This window comes from Pezoporus occidentalis, unplaced genomic scaffold (genome assembly GCF_034315485.1).
Source record: "Pezoporus occidentalis ecotype Australia unplaced genomic scaffold, CSIRO_AGI_Poc_V1 ctg93, whole genome shotgun sequence".
Lineage (NCBI taxonomy): Eukaryota > Metazoa > Chordata > Aves > Psittaciformes > Psittacidae > Pezoporus > Pezoporus occidentalis.
Genome location: NW_026916294.1, coordinates 5,602,673 through 5,619,500, shown reverse-complemented (window position 1 = coordinate 5,619,500; position 16,828 = coordinate 5,602,673). Strand labels below are relative to the sequence as shown.

At 40.8% G+C, this 16,828-nt stretch overlaps 1 protein-coding gene across 7 annotated transcripts in view; it reads left to right on the top strand.

Moving 5' to 3' along the window:
- Positions 1 to 16,828, top strand: part of CLIP4 (CAP-Gly domain containing linker protein family member 4) — a 53,188-nt gene that overhangs the window by 18,562 nt on the left and 17,798 nt on the right. For 3 of the 7 annotated variants that reach the window (XM_062605744.1, XM_062605743.1, XM_062605737.1), the window contains exons 3-8: positions 7,338 to 7,400; positions 7,972 to 8,111; positions 11,068 to 11,207; positions 12,106 to 12,199; positions 12,829 to 12,990; positions 16,142 to 16,260. In XM_062605744.1, coding sequence (XP_062461728.1) covers positions 7,985 to 8,111; positions 11,068 to 11,207; positions 12,106 to 12,199; positions 12,829 to 12,990; positions 16,142 to 16,260 — 642 coding nt within the window. In that variant the 5' untranslated portion in view covers positions 7,338 to 7,400; positions 7,972 to 7,984. Of the gene's footprint in view, positions 1 to 4,035; positions 4,122 to 7,337; positions 7,402 to 7,499; positions 7,615 to 7,971; positions 8,112 to 11,067; positions 11,208 to 12,105; positions 12,200 to 12,828; positions 12,991 to 16,141; positions 16,261 to 16,828 lie in introns of those variants that run through there. The other 4 variants (XM_062605741.1, XM_062605739.1, XM_062605738.1 and 1 more) reach the window with 4 other exon arrangements.

The following is a 16,828-nucleotide window of genomic DNA, read 5'->3' as shown; positions in this document are numbered from 1 at the left end:
CCTGGTGACAATGGTAAAGAATAGGAATATCATGGCTCAAAGGAAATATAGTTGCAAAAGAATACATAAAACCAGCGAGTCTGTTTAGAGCCTTTATTAGTGGTGATGCTGCAAGTGAAAGACAAAATTCATCTTGATTCTGAGTCAGGGATTAACTTTTCAGAACTGCTTGTGTGAAGCTCAACTCCTGCCATCTCCTTTTTTAATGTAATTAAATTGCTTCAGACTTATTGCATGAGACAGCAAATATGAACTTAATGCTTTCAAAACCTGTTTTGCGAAAACCAAGCCTTTTTAAACAGCAGCAGGACAAGAGAAAACACTTGTAACCGGTAGGAAACTGATTTCCTTCTCCAGCAAGAATACTTAAGGAATACATAAGGGAATTAGGAAGAAATATAAATAGGAAATCAAGTTTGGGGGGTGTTTGCCTGCACAGGGCTGTTGGTACACCCGGATGACCCAAATGAGCTGAGAAAAATTGTATGCCCACTTGAGGTCAGCAGTAGTTTTATAAGATATATTTACATACGCCTATAATTTTTGGAATGTGTATTCTGGGCACTTAGTCATAGTTTCTCTTTGTTAAGATCTTTGTGGGTATTTAAAAGCTTGCTGTCTGTTGTAACTAATCCGTTCACTGTTGGTTTCAATGGTTAAGACAGTGACTACAAGAGGGTAAGAGTTAGGACCAAGAGCTGTGTGAAACGGCATAAAACTTTAAGTATAGATTTCCAGAGTTATGTAAATCTAGATAATTGAAAGGGGACAGTCTCATTAGCCTGAACAGTGGTTACATCAGCTCCCAAAAGTGGAAGCAGGTTTGGCGTTGTGGAGCAATTTCAAGGAAGGCAAGTTGCTGTCAGGTGGGGGACTGGCAGTTTAGCAGGCAGCAGTGGCCTCTCTCGTTTTCAGGGTGGTACTGCTGATTTGGGATCCAGGAGTGAGGTCCAGTGGATTGTCTTCCTGGAAAATATCCCAAAGCACTGTGGAATAGGATGCAGCTATTTAGCCTCATGCCTCTTCCAGTTCTCAGTGAGCTTCCTCACCTTAAGTGTCTCAGTGTTCCCCTGAAAATTGAGATAAATACAGCATTCCTCAAGGCTGTGAATCCAGAAGCAGAAGATGTGATCTGAGGAGCTGGCAGTTGGCAGACCTAGCAGAAACTGGAAAGGACAATTTAAAGTCAGTGGGGTGCTGACTGATGCTTGGAGGGAAGGAAGGGTGTCACGGCCCTCGGGAAATAAGGGGCAGGGCTGGAAAGTCTGACAATGACCAGTCTTTTTTGTAGGAGAGAGTCCTGACTGTGGGTGGATATGCATCTTTCTTGTTGCACACCCAACTCGGAGGGTAGCTCCCAGTGCATCCATCATCTTTGGAACATGCTTGCTGTCCCAAGGCTGCACTGGAAGTGGTACATAAGCATGCTCATTTCCCGAACCTCTCTGCTGCCCTAGTTCTCGCTCTAGAGTGGCTCTACTTCAAGCTGCAGAGCTATTCAAATGATCCCTTTCCTCTGACACGTAAATCTGTGGAAAGGAACTGGTCAGTAATGCCCTATTTCTGCTCAAAGGGAAAACAAGAAGTGAAATAGTATTTTAGTTAAAACAGGCTTGTTGCTCACAAGCACTGATTTCCCATCTTCCTCCCACGGTGGTCAGAGCTGCTGCAGCCCATTGTTTTGAGTTCTGCAGGTGCTCATCAACTTTGCTGCTTATGGCAGCACTGAATGAGTCAGACAGGATAGGCTGAGCAGACTTTTATTTAGATTCATATCCTGGCACACAGGAGTGGCTGAAAAAGATATTGTGAAAGCTACAGAGTGAGCTTTAAAGCTCCTTTATGAAGTCTCCATTGCAGGAGACTTTTAAACCTGCCCTGACTGGAAGTCAGGAGAGAAAGGACAGATTTTGTCAGGCAGCGGTGTCCAGTCTTCTTTGTGGTTGTAGCACTAAGTCACAGGGTTCACTCTGAGCTAAAACGTGTGGTGTTTTGTCTTTACTGATCCAAAAGGAAGGATGTTGTAGAACCTGAGACGCCTTTTTAGGTGCTTACCTTAATTTTCTAGCATAAAAGTATCACACACAGTTTTATCCTCATATTCAACATTTCCCTTGAATTCACACACCATTTTCCATGGCAGATGGCAACTAGCTCAGCTTTCATTTTGCTGAATTAAACAAGCCATGCTCTGGTAACCTCCTAAAACAGACTGTTCTTTTCCTTAACTAGCAAGTCTTCTCTATACATGCTAGATTAGCTGCCTCTCACTCTCCAGTTACAGGTCTTAAGATAAGTGTTTTCTTTTTCTTGCCATTGCATTGTATTGGTAATGATGCTTATTGTGGAGCTGTTGATTGCAGTCACATCTTTCTCTTCCTCAGTCACTTCCATATGATGATCTCATGTATCAATCTATCAGGTCATTCCTTTTTAGCAGTAATTCTTTTTCTTCTAAACTCTTTAAAGGAAAAGATTAGTTCCAACAATAATACCCCACATTGTCATCGGTAACCTCCCTCAGCACAGTACATCCCGTTCAGCTCGACGCTGTTCCCTCCTTGTGCTTGCACTTTACCTGCATTGAAGTTCTCCTATACCCTAGTCTTTTCCAGAACCAGTCATAATTGCCATTTCAGGCATTTCACTGAAGCCCATTATTCAGTATCAGCCATGAAACATTTCCATTGCCCAGCACATAGCATCTCAAAAAAGGCAGACATCAGCTGCCAGTATTAAGCTTGCATTTGATCTTGCTTATATCCATGTCTTGGTTATAAACTCTTTTTTTCTTACATACCCTTGAGGTGAAAGTTGCAGGCCTGCATTTTCCTGGAGAACAGTTTTCATTTGGCTTTTCTGAATCATGGAACATTTCTAGGAAATGGAAGAATTCTCTTAGCTTTTCTCTAGCCATCTGGTATCATGTTTACTGTCACAACTGCAACTCCGTGTTCCACTTCTTTCAGTTTTCAAGCCTCTGGGATCCGAGAGCACTTGCAGATCTTGACTTTCCTAATACTTCACTTGAGGTAATTTCCACTTGTCATTCCCATTATTTGTCCTGCCTCCTCACCCCACAATTAATATTATCACTGGAAAAGCAATGACAAATTCCTGATTATAAACGTCAGTTATATTTATTTAATAGTGATCCATATTGAGCATAAAAACATAGCAGAACTTGTCTAAGGTTTTATCCAGAACAAATTCCCCTCGAGTAGCCTGGTATGAAAATGGATTTATCACTGCATGGCTTTCTTTAAGATTACCAGTCTTTGGATTTAGACCCTTATTAAGCTTATGCTGCTGAACAGGCACCCCTGGAAAGAAATTTTGGAAGCGGCTACTTCTGTTCCTCCAGATGGTTACTGAAATATCTGGGAAGTCCAGATTTCTGAGTGCTATGCTTAAATCTACCAGTGACTACGCGTGACCTTAAGCGAGTCTCTTTATGCAGCTGTTAGTGCATGGACATTTAACGGCAGGAAGCATTCCGGAACACCCGGCACCTGGAATCCTCAGGGAAGGAGGATTCTTGCCTGTAGCCCCCCTGCTTCCCCATTCTCTTCCCGCCGTACTTCCTACCCCTATTTTCCTTCGGGCGCGCGAGCATCTTGGAGCACCGGGATTACTTCCCTGCTCCCCCGCGGACCGAGGCTGCCTGCTCTGCAGCTCCCCTGCCTTTCGTTTTCCCCTGGCTTTATTTCCGAGTCCCGCTGCTGTGTGACTGTGGGCAGCACCAGGATTAGGCCGCAGATCCGCCCTCTGCATCGCCCTGGCCGCTTTCCAGGCTCATCCTCACCCAGGCGAACGCGGGCTGCGGTCACCTTGGGCGAAACGGCTCCGACCGGTGCTGGGGGCGGCTGCGCTCCGACACGCCTTCACCGGGACTGGGGCCCTGTGGGGGAGCAGGGTGGGCGGGGCAAGGAGAGCGGTGCTGGCCGCCGATAGGCTGGTGGGCGGGGAGGGGCGGTGCGGTCAGGGCGGTGCTGGTCGCCGATAGGCCGGTGGGCGGGGAGGGGCGGGGCGGGCGCAGGCTGCGGCCTCGCGCGGCTGCCTCAGCAGCGGGCGGGAGCGGGAGGCCCCAGTGGGGCTGAGGCTGTGGTGGAGGAGAGCAGGTACGGTTTGGGGAGGGACGGGGTGGCGGCCGTGTCCCCACACCTCCCGTGGGGAGCGGGGTGGGCACCGGAGGCCTGCTACCGATGGCCCGGCATCCCTCTGCGCGGGGTGGTGGCGCGGGGGCATCCGCAGAGGGTGGGCCGCGGCTGACCCTGGCCCCGGCCCCCGCCGCAGTTACCGCTTGTCAGCTGCGAGCGCACACAGGGCACCTGCGAGGAGCAGGGCGGGGGCACCGTGTGGGGAACGGGGAGGCCCCGGCTCCGCGAGGCCTTAGCGCGTCTCTGTTTCCCCCTCACCTCAGCCCGCTGAGGCTCCGGAGGTTCAGTGTGGTATCACCCCTTGGTCGCGTCCGAGCGGGACCTGCCGGGGGAGGTAGAGCGGGAGGCTTTGGGCTGGCAGAGCCAGCCGGGGCAGCTCTGAAACCCGGGCTTGTTTAAACTTCATGTGAACAAAACAAAGCTCCGTGTTGCGAGAGGGCCCCGCACACCAGTGGAGAAACCAGTCTGAGTGAACCTGTGTACGCGGAATAGGTCTGCCGCTCGCGCCGTGTGTCCTACGGAGCGAGGAGACAGAACTCAGTTTTGCTTCATGAGCACGTAGAAGTACACGATAAGTAGTCCATTATACGTGGGTTTTGTCAAAAATGGCATCACGTTTGTAACAAGTTGTGCTGTCGAAGCCCCATTACAATTGCATTTCAGCACTTGAAGTGCTTTAGCATTTTCCAGGGTTTTTATACAACTTGAAAGAAAACTGTGTGCTTTAACACAAGTTGCAAATTAAGAAATCTGGAGTACATGAAAAACCTGGATCTTGTATTATACACACCTTTTTTATGCAGGGGTTCTATGCACTTCTCTGTAATGTATGGGTATCAGAAAACCTGTAGCTGCTTTTCAGCCTTGTCAGTGTAGGTGGATGTGCATCTGAGCGCTCTTCCAAGTGTTTTGTTTTTTTTTTTCCTAGTGTTACTTCTGTTTTTCATGTTCAGGTTTAATTCAGTTAGAAGAACGTATGGCTGGCAGATCGTAATTCTCATGCTCTCTGCTGTACTAAACTATGCTTCTTGGTAGTTTGGCAGTGCTGTGAACAGGCAAATTGTCCTTTCGTTCATTGAATTTCTCTGTTTCTTTCTGTCTAAACTCATCTTATGAATGCAGAGAAATCATTGCTCTCCTGGAAGCCCTTTGGTGCCATTTCTCCAGGACATCCTGCCTTAGCCTGTATGTATTGGATATTTTTAATACGTCAGGCAATTATGTGTTTGCACAGAGCAGAAGTCGCTATTAGGATCATACCTGTTTGCCTTTTCCCTTTCTTTGAAAGTTTTCAATCTTGTGCTTTCCAGGTGTACGTGTTTGACATTAACGGGCTGTGATGTTCTTACACCTGAGCTAGCAGTTTCTGGAAGTAGTCATGGTTGCAAAGCGTGTTGCCTTGATTGCATAGCTCAGTACTGTATGATGGCATGGTGATATATTCCTAGATGCAAGTTAAAATTCCATGGTGTAAGGATGTGCACGCAGGTCTGGGGGTGTTGGCACTGGTATAGATAAGACATGTGAAGCCACTGGCTGGCTCATGCATTGTAGCACTTGGGTGTCACCTACCCAACAACAGGGATTGTTTCCCTGCTTGCTTTGCTTTGGTAGTGTCTGTGCTGAGCTCCTTTCACTCATGTGACAGATTGTATTCTCCTGCTTGTTTCCTTAGTAAAAGATGCCCTAAATACTTGCATCACACAGATTCTGTTCTGCTCAGTTTGCTTTTCTGTGTGAAGTAAACTTTTTTGTATTAATTTTCGAATGCCTCTGTTGATTTCAAGTTCTGGCAACTTTTGTCATCATAATTTACGCACCTCACCTCTTCCTGTTACCATCTACTCAGTCAGGTCTGGCTACTTTTTATTGTCTTTCTTTCGTTTCCTCAGTGTTGCACCAGCAGTGCTGTACAAAAAGCTTGTAATTCCTTTCATGTCTTTTTCTAACTTAAGTTTCAGCTGTTCTCTTTTCTATAGTCAAGCACATTACTTGTTCCTTTGTGCATTTGGTGAGAGTGTCTGATGTGCTACCTGTGAAAAACTGTTGTGGATTCTTGTGTTTTACAAAGCTTTGTTTTGGTTTGCAATAGCCTCTGAACAAATATCAGATGGTAGCCAATTTATTTCACTGTTGCCCTACCAAAGAGATTTAGTGACTTGCAGCCTAAGAGGCTTTCTGGTCCCTCTTACAAGAAAGCTGTTGCTGTCATGTTTATCATGACTGTAAAGCCATCCAGAATATAAACTCTTTAACTTTTTATTACTGGATGAAAATAATAATTGAAATAATTTGGTGATATTTTGGCCTTGTTGAATTTAAGAATGCTTAAGCCAATGCAATTTGATAATGCTGTGGGAGGAATTAGTCCTGCCTGTCCCAGTGGCCTCCTCCTTGATCTTCCCTTTATGCCAGCAAATGCATTTGTACAGCTGCATAAGACTGAAGAAATAAATTAGTTGGAGAAAACCACCCATTTTTCATGTGGACCTCTTTTCCAAGTTAAGGACAGGGTGAACTGTGCATGGTGTGCAAGCAGAGGATGTTTTCATTTATTTACTTCAAGATTATCATCTGTAATCTACTGTTAAAATGCCTTTTATATTACAATGTAGATTATGTGAGGTTCCCAAACAGCACAGCAATATTTGGGGGAATGTTAGAATGAATCAATTCACGTAGCTGCTTGTGTGTAAGAAACAAAAACCAAATTAACTCTCAAAAGCAGACTGCATTTTATTTCTCCTGTTTACTCATGTATAAAGGTTAAATGTAAAAAAAACCCAAATATGCCTTAAAGCTTCATGAATTCTGTCTGCCACGCAAAGTGGCTGAACAAATTCCTGAGTAAAGAGCACTGTATAGCAGTCTGCAGAATACAAATTTAGGTTGTTTAGCAGAAGCACTGCTTTTACCCTGAGTATTTAATGATAAAAATTTAAGACGCAGAACTTCAGGTTTTCAGTTGTGAGATGTAGCTTCCAGTAGTGCAATAATGCTTGTTTTTATTCAGAGTAACGTGTTTTGTTACTGAATTTCCCAACTAGATGTCTTACAAGTGGTAGCAGCTCTCCTAATTTTAGCCTGTGAACTGTAACTGGAACATAACTTGGCCTGGTTGTTAGAAAATGTCACTATAGCTCTGTATGGCTATTTAATCTTTCTTCTCTCTTCTAGGTTGCTCTAAGGCCGGAAAAGTTGACTGGAAACAGCACTGGGGTGGAGGTTTACAACACTGTGGTAAGTAAGCTATTTCAAAAACAGGGGAGAAGCTGGGAAAGGAGCTGATATGGAATCATGAGTCCAGGAGTGAGTCACTTGGTGATGAATTGTCTGCAGCTTTGCGTGGGAAGATGAAAGAGCTGAGAATCTGAAAAGAGGAGAGAGCGGTAGCTGGTAGCATGTTCTTGCTCATGGTGAAGGAAAGGAATATGCATGCAGATTATGAAGACAGGTACTTGATGCTTCACATTTTCATAAAGCTGCAAAGCACACTAATCCATTCATCATCACCCTGTGGTTGCTCATTACAGCATTACTGCAAAAGTGGAAAACTGGGGGGAAGTACCATGTTTTCCATTAATAACATGCAAGTTTAGTGATGAAGTCCAAACTAGAGGTTGACTGTCCTTGACACCACACTCTACTAGCTTTTACTAATTCATTGTATTAGTTTGCAAGAATGTAAATCGTAGTAATAGTTTGTGCTTGCAAAAAGGAAAGATTTTGGTCTCATTGCATATTATATCATACTATGATAGCACTGATCTGAAGTATTTCTAATGAGGTTATATGTTATTTCTTTCTAAAGTGGCTTTTAGAAGATGACCATAGAGGATCTCCCAGAACCTTCCTTAGAAGGCGATTCCCTCATTGAAAGAGAAAGGTTCTTAAACTCTGAAACATCTGTTACTTTTTCTGTGGCTGCAGCACCGATGCCTTCAGACTGTGGTATGTACTTTGAACAGTAAATTTATGATCAGTAGAGAATAGATTTGAGTAATGAATTTTAAGAAAAGCTATCAACTCTGAAATTATTCTTTATTTTCAGAAAAAGCTTATCAAATGACTTCTCTGTTATTTTTGAAGGAAATGAAAGGTGAAGACCCGTGCTTTTTCTATTTTATTGCATCAAATTTAAATTGTATTATTCTTTTTCTTCTTACTGTTTCTTCTGCGTATGTGTGTGGTTAGATACTTTTAGGTTTTTTACATCTCGTTGTACAACTGGATATTGTGTTAAGATATAAGATTTCAGTCATTTAATGTAAGTAAGCATCCACATCACATTTAAAACCTCCAGAGGTACACGTTTTCTTGTGCTTTCAGTACGTAAACAATAGACTATGGGGGTGTTTCTGTTGGAAGTGTAGATGTTTGTGGTAAGGACTGTGAAATCAGTGTTAGAATATTCTAGCAAGTGCCAAGTGATCAGCTTTCGAAATAATGTTGAATTGGCTTCTTAAATTACAGTATTTGAAGCAGGATATATAACATTTAAATGTCATGAGATAAGGATCTTCATAGACAGCTACAGTTATAATGTTTTTGAATATTGCAGATGTCAGTAGCATCTATATAACTTAAAAATTACTGCCTCCACCTCTAATTTTTTTCCTGCTGTGCATTGATTACAGCAGTCAACTATATTCAGGAACCATAAATATATGTAATGTTCTGTCTTTGACAGACTCCGTATTCTTGAGACCCATTTGATGGGTTAGAACAAGTTGGAAATTCAGCAGTTCAATACACTGTATTTTAGTATACAGCATGTGTCTTTACATGGTTTATCCCTTTCTCATAACCTCTCCATCCTATTCTACTCTACGTACTGCCAACATTTATTCTGTTCTGCTTTTGTATCCCTTAGAAAATTTTTTCATTTGCCCTTCTTTAAATATTTTTGTGCTGTATTATCTTCTGATAACATTGCAGTATCACCGTTATCTGTCCTACTTGGTCTGTGCCTACTCACTGAATAAAAAAAATGCTTTTATAGGAGGTCAGTGTCACCTGTGTAATAGTAATATTAGAGAATTTGGGTAAAGAAGATTGAACCACCACAGAAAAAAATTCTTGTTTGTTACGTTAAGTGCATTTATTTTTCCTTAATACGGTTGTGATCAATGCATGAAAAAGGTGGAGAAAGTAATGTTTTAAATTATTTAGATGCCATTGTCTACTTTTATGGAGTTTTTTATTTTGACAGATTTTCTGTTGTATTTCTGTAATGTTTGCAAACACTGCAGCTGATCCCTGTTAAGCACTTACAATGGTTGTTAATACTTAAAGTGTTCTCAGGTGTTTTACCTTAGCATGCTGATTGTGAGTCTGCTAGAGTTGATTTCTGATACATAAGTTGGCTCAGGTTTGCAGTTAGAAACGTTCGTGGTAGGGTAAGAATCATGCATGTTATGTAAGATTGTTAATCATATTGGTTAGGTCATAGAATCGTAGAATAGTTTGAGTTAGAAGGGACCTTCAAAGGTCATCTGATCCAGTCTCCCTGCAATCAGCAGGGGCATCTTCAACTAGATCAGGTTGCTCAGTTGTCTGTTTACTTCATAGCTTTCAGCAATATGTCAGCTGTGGTTTATATGGGACTCAGATATAAATCAGTACATCTATGTCAGTGCATGGGACATAGGTAAGAAGCACTTTTTGTGTAGTGCTGGGAGATAAGGGGTTTGGGATTTTTGTATGCTTGGTGCATTTTCATTCTCGTTGAATCAAGGCAATGCAGTTAGAAGAACTCTAGGTAGCCAGGGAGCAAGGTCCATTTGTGCTTTTATCTGTTAATGGAATCTAGAAGTGTGGTATGCTGTTTCTGAGGAAGGGTGATGGTGATTGGTTCGGAGGTACTTTACACCATGCCATACACCTAGATGCTCTGTTTTACTTAACCTGCATGTCTCTTCTGAGAGCCTTCTGTCTGTGATTGATGCAAGCTGACATTGTACATCCATTTGAAACCTTTTGAGAAGGCAGTTCCCCAATGGCTACAGTGGGGGTTAAAAGTTCAGTGTTTTCCATGATTCAGTCATTTGCTGATGACAGCAGGTTCTGCTTCCATTCCCTCTCCTAATAGCTGTTGCTGTCCAGATTCTTTTACATAGTTTTCCAGAGTTGGAAGAAATTCTTCAAATTTAAAATACAGTATATGTATATACATAGGCACACAGATATAAATAACATGAAATATCATGCTTTAATAACAAGGTAGTTTTCACACCTATACTTTGGGTTACCTGAAGTGATGTGAAGCTTAAAATCTAAAAAATAGGTATATTTTTCTGATCTGCGTTCCATGGCTTAATTTTTAAAGATGTTTGTTACCTGCATCTGCCATCAGCTGGGATTGGTACATTTGTGAACTGTCTGAAGATAAGGGAGGCCATAGAACACCTACCTGATTTGTGCATGTGTTGATACTTTGGTATGTTTTATATGAATTATGATGGAAGAAGGAGGAAAAGACATGTTTTGTAGCAAGTGGAGGAATCGTGTATGCATTTAATCACTGAAGGATCAAGAGGTTTGTGTGTTCCTGGCAACAGCTTAGAATCAGCAGTCTTTGGCTAGCTTGAAGCAAGAGAAAGCTCTTATTAGCATAATCACTGCACATCTCTCTTGGTCCTTGCCTAAACTTAAAATTGGTCTTGCAGGACCATTGTATTGGTTGCTCATTCAAAGCTTTTTCAGGAGTGTAAGCAAGACCTTAGTATTAAAGGAAAAATAGACCAGATGGTAAAGAAAATGTTCTAAATAAATTCAACGTTGATTTTCCAGTGTGATCGGTAGTGACGTGCCTCTCTGCTGGTCTTTTGCCTCCGAGTTTGAAAAACGAGATGTGTGTTGAAACTTACAATTGTACCTAATGATTGCTTTTTTATTTTTGCAACAGAGTTTTCCTTCTTCGATCCCAATGATGCAGCATGTCAAGAAATACTTTTCAACCCAAAAACATCAGTTTCTGAATTGTTTGCTATCTTACGGCAGTGGGTTCCACAGGTCCAGCAGAATATTGATATTATTGGGAATGAGGTGAGGTATAAATGAAGATACTTGAATACCTTCAGTGTTAAAGAGCAATGGTGACAGCAAATAAGAACAGTTCACTCAGAAACAGAACTAATTCTAAGTGCCGATACAGTTTCTGCCTTTTAACAAGTATATCCTGATCAGTGTCTTGTATTCCACATGCTGTCGACTTTCATGTGGAAAGAGAAAGATGCTAGATAAAAATCGAGTACATTTGGATAGATGGCAGGAACAGTGTTTCTTCTGAAAGCAGTTGTTCAGAGACCCGTGGTGTTTCAGTTACTTAGCAGTAATCTTAAACTCCAATATATGAAGTTGCAGTGAAGCCTGCATAAGGGTAATGTTTCCAAGGCACCAAATTTATTAGGAACTGAAATAGATTTGCAACCTGCAGTAGCCTGCTTTCAGAAGTCACCTTGTTTCTAGTAATTCCATCCTTCTTTCTTACTATGCTTCTTTTGGATTGTAGACTTTTCTATAGACAGGTGGGGAGTATAGTAAAGATTCTTCCTACCATAGTAAAACTCTGGGTTTCTTTTGTGGGGGAAGGATTGTTGAGAGATCAGAGAACAAAGGGAGAATGACTTCATTAACAATGTAATTTTCCTATTCTTCAGTTAGGTAGTTAACCTTTCAGCATGTGAAATTTATGTTGGAAGTAATGATATATCGAAGCTTTAAAATCTAAACAATGAAGGTTAATGATACTCATATAAAGCTATTTATTGCATTTTTGCATGTTGCTCAGTCCTTGCAGTTATAGTCTATTCTGGAAGGCTTCTTTGTCATTAACCATTAAAATGAATCCATGAGTCAATATATCTGAAATAACTTACTAAAGAATAAAGATGCTGGAGATATGCCAAAGCTAAAATGTGCTTGTTTTCCATTTCTCTGTCAGATCATTAAAAGGGGTTGCAATGTGAATGACAGAGATGGACTGACTGATATGACTCTCTTACATTACACTTGCAAATCAGGGGCTCATGGCATTGGTGAGTAAAGAAATGTCATTACAGACGTAAAACCCTAATTCATTCACAAAGGCTAATCCCACTGACTATTACAGAATTTTTGCTTGCAGTAGATTTTTGTTTTAGTGCCTGGTTTTGGCTCTTCTTGTGGCCTTCAGAAAGGGAGATACAGTTATGGCTGTGGCATAACTTGAGTTAGTGGTAGTAGGAATTGCAAACAATGGTACCAACTTAAACATACATTTAACATAGCAAAGGCTATGAGTTTTCAGAGTGAGGTGCAATCATCAGTGAAACCAGAGTATGTAGGTGACCTGCTGTTCCCCTGTGAGTTTGAGCTAAGTTTCGAAGTGAGGTCTGGCATAGATTAGCTTTCCTGGTGTTGGCAGATCTTTTAACATAAAACTTCAGCATTGTGGCCTGCAATTTACATCAGAGAGAAACAGGTGGTATTACTACATACTGTAGTAGAGATTTGAGCCCATCGTGATAAAAGGCAAAGATTTTTGCATCCTAATCCTAAAAAGAAAGGCATAGTAATTATTCTGGCATACATCTTAATGTTCAGTATGTGTTGCACATAAGCATGTGCATGTTTTTTTGGGGTCAGATACATCTCTAATCCATATTTTACAAAATTAACCTTGCAGGTGATGTTGAAACTGCTGTAAAATTTGCGACGCAGCTCATTGATTTGGGTGCTGATAGCAGTTTACGCAGCCGCTGGACAAACATGAATGCCCTGCACTATGCTGCCTACTTTGATGTTCCAGAACTTATTAGTGTTATTTTGAAAAAAGCAAAGCCAAAAGGTAGGCCTTGTTACTTTAGTTTTGTGTAGTTGCCTATATTTTGTTCTGTGTTGACCCTAAGCTGGTGCGTAGCAGTCTTTTAAGTGTGGGGTTTGTTTATCCATTATACATAAACAGTTTCCAATTTCTTATTCTTTTAGTCATCCTCATAGGCTTATTTTTTTTTCTTAACCTATTTTTTTTTTGTAGTTTATTGTACTTACTCCATTGCTGCTTTTTAAACTTGAGCTTTGTACAAGATGGTAGAAAAGCATAATAGAACAGAAATAAAACAGGGTAATTCCAAGTTGTTGAGGACTAAGAGAATGTATGCAGAAAACCAAAGATGTAACTATTCTGGTAAATTCTTAGGGTTTTAGAGATTCCTTAAACATCGAGAAATATGTTTGAAATCCTGGGAGAAGGGTAAAGGGGAAGTAGGGGTTTGGTGATAGCAGGTGGCAAGCAACATTGATGGGCTCATTTTTCCCACTTGTCTATCTAGAAGATTGTGTGTAAGGAGCAGTTTGGCATAAACAAAGATAATACCTTTGGGAATGGTGATAGGAAGGATTGGTAATTGGAGCCCTCTCTATATTAGTGCAAATGGAAATACAGAAATGGCTCTGACCCAGAGCCATTTGTTCCTCATTCGGTCAGGATATCAAGATGAGTAAGTAGTTTTAATACGAAGATTGTACAGATGGTAATTTATTTTACTGGATACCTTTCTGATTGTGCCATTTTGCAGAATGATTAATGCCCTTTTTTAGCTGGTTGTAGCTAAAGACTCAAAATTCTGAAAAGCTAGCAGGTTTTTGGAGTACACAAGGTTTGCTTACCAGATCCCGACTCACCATGGAGGTAATTACTAAGCAGCGCTGATAGTATTGGTATGACATACCTGAAGAGGTAACAAGCATAGGTTTGTAACACAGGACAAAGTAAGACTGCCCAGTGGTTAAGTCCACATTGCATTTCACTAGTCCCGTCTTCGTAATTTGCATCAGTGGATTAGGTCTTCTTTTAGACCTCATTTGCATTTGGTGTTCCCATCTCCTCCTGTGTAGTGCCTACAGAAGAGGTGGGAATTTGCTCAGATTTCCAAGGAAACCACTCTAGCCAAATGCCTTGGCAGTTGGCAGGTCTTGAATAAGCAAATGTTCCTTTTTTTAAATCTCAGTCAGAGTATAAAATGATTTGCCCTGTGACATGAAAACAATGCATGGTCTGAACTAATAGTAGGAGGAATACTCTTAGCTCTGTGCTTCATCAGGCAATTTGCAGAGAAGGGAGGACGTATGTAGAAAGCAAATACGTCTTGGATGGATCCATACTGAACTGAGGAACAAATGGTTGTTAGGATATTCAGAAGTTGTTAAGACAGTGTATACTGACCCTGAGAGAGCCCGTGTGAAACATCCACTACCACAGATGTTTCCTTTTGATTTACTGCTCAGCTGTTTCCTTTATGACGCGCTGTAGCTAAATTCTTTGTACAGATTTACTCCTAAATTGTTACAACAGAGTGCTAGCTTGTTTGTACATTTTTGCAGGTTTTAAATATAAAAATTGTTAAAGGCTTAAGAATTAGCAATGTGTGGTGCCATTAGACAGTGACTGTAACCCGCACGGGTTGCTAGTGACAGATCATTGCTGTGTGTTAATTTCCCTGAGATAGTTTGGAGGTAGTTACTGGCTAAAATTTGATATATGTGTGTTTCCTTTTTGTCACCTGTACTATGCCAACTTAAACCTAAACCAAAGCTGTAAGAAAGCAGTGTTAAAAACTCCAATCAGGAGCTTGCAAACCTGAGGAAGTCGCACTAGTCTAATTAAAATAATAAAACCCCTACACGTCAGTTACCCTTTAAACCAGCAGCTGTTGCTGACTCAGTAGCTAACAGTCATGATCAGTTTTTCTAAGACTGGTTCCCATGTGTGCAGAAAATACCTTCTAGATAGCCTTCTTAAACATGGAAGTTTTAATGGTTATATACAGCTACACAGCTTGTACTCGGTTTTAAACTGGTGATGGTCTTTTGACATTTGGTATATAAAAGGTATCTTTATAAAATTCAATCTGTATTAGTATGTATAAAGTTGACATATGTTACAGACATATATGGTTATTTATCTTCTGTATATGTTGATGTTTTATTTGCCCCCAAAATACTAATTTAGTATAAACACGTGAGGATGTTGATACAGTTTGGATATAGTTTGTTTATCACACTGTGAGAAGGGCTGGTGGTTTCTGGGCCAGAGACTGATACTGGAGAATACTGGGAGCCTATATAACCCTGAGGTGAAATGTTTTATGTTCCTCACTAGTTCAGGTTGGAACATTATTGCCAATATTTGTTGGCTTTTGGTTTGTGTATTAAATCAGCTGGCGTTTTTAATTCAGGGTCATATACATAATTGACTCAAAGTGACATTTCTCCTGCGTGGTTTAGGAGAGGAGTCAAAGACCAAATAGACGTTAGAACTCTAATCTTCTAGAACAGCAGTAACTTCATAGCAGATTGAAAGATACATTGGGAATAAGTGACGGAAATGCCTATTATGCTACATCTTTTGTAGTTAAATGCAGTGCTCCGTTTTTCAAACTATCGGTGAAATACCCTTTGGAGTGCAAGTTTTTGAAAACAAATTATGAAAATGTATTGCTCTTCACTTCCATCCTGCCCATGAGCAATTAAATTCATGTAAAGCAGAAGTATAATCATTTTCCCTTGTCCCACTACCTGCTCACAAAGGAAACCAGCTGGTTGAAGATGCATCTCATATTAGAATTTGACACTGAGGAGCAATAAAATAAAGACTTCTGAAACATTGATTTACATGCAAACCTAAAGTTACAAACTTGTTAACCTTGGCACAGTAGATTGGACATTCTGAATTGCACCTGTTTTGCAGTTAAGTCATCAGTATTATAAAAGGAATGAAAGTAAATGCTTATCTTCCAGATTGGTTCATGGTATGAATAAGCAGATGCAGCTAAGGTTGGTATTCTATGTAGAATTACTTCTCATATGCATTTAGTGCATACATAACTGTCTCTGTAAAAATGTTAACATAAACCGTACAAATGAATGTCCATTCAAGGAATCTGTTGGGGGAAGTGTTCATGTAACAGACTTAACATACCTGTGATGTTTGATTGCAGATGTGGATGCCACCTGTAGTGATTTTGATTTTGGAACAGCTTTGCATATTGCTGCATTTAACCTGTGTACAGGAGCTGTCAAGTGTTTACTGGAACATGGAGCAAATCCTGCCTTTAGGGTAAGGAGTTAGGTTGTAGGTTAACCAAAAGGTGAAAAAAGTACCTGAAAAAAATGGAACAATCTGTCTGGGGTTTTGCTTAGCTACAAATGTGTTACCTGGAGAGATAGTGCATGAGAAAAGGTGATTTATAACTCACTGTGGATAATTTCCTATGCTTTGTTACACTTGTGTATTGCAGTTCGTATTTTTGTGTCACGGTCTAGTTCATTAGTTAGCTTTTAAGGTGTTCTTCTGTTCGTTGCTTGGATAATGCAAAAAACAGTTGTTCTGCTTGCTAACCAAATAATAGGCCTGAGTTATAAATGTGTTTAGCCACAGATCTTGCAGTATGTATGATATTTTTGGAAGGGGGAGAGTTAGGGTGGTGGTTTGTGTTGGTTTTGTTTTTTGTTGTGGTGGTGTAACATGGGCAGTATCTGTTCTCCATTTTCAGATTAAGTTTTAAATGAGAAAATACAGTTGCTTTAAGTGTCCTCCAGAGTCAGGTGTCACTGATGGTCTGAAATCTGGAACGTCACTGTTCATACAGTTTGTCAGGATATTCAGTCTAGATCTCTTTAAAACC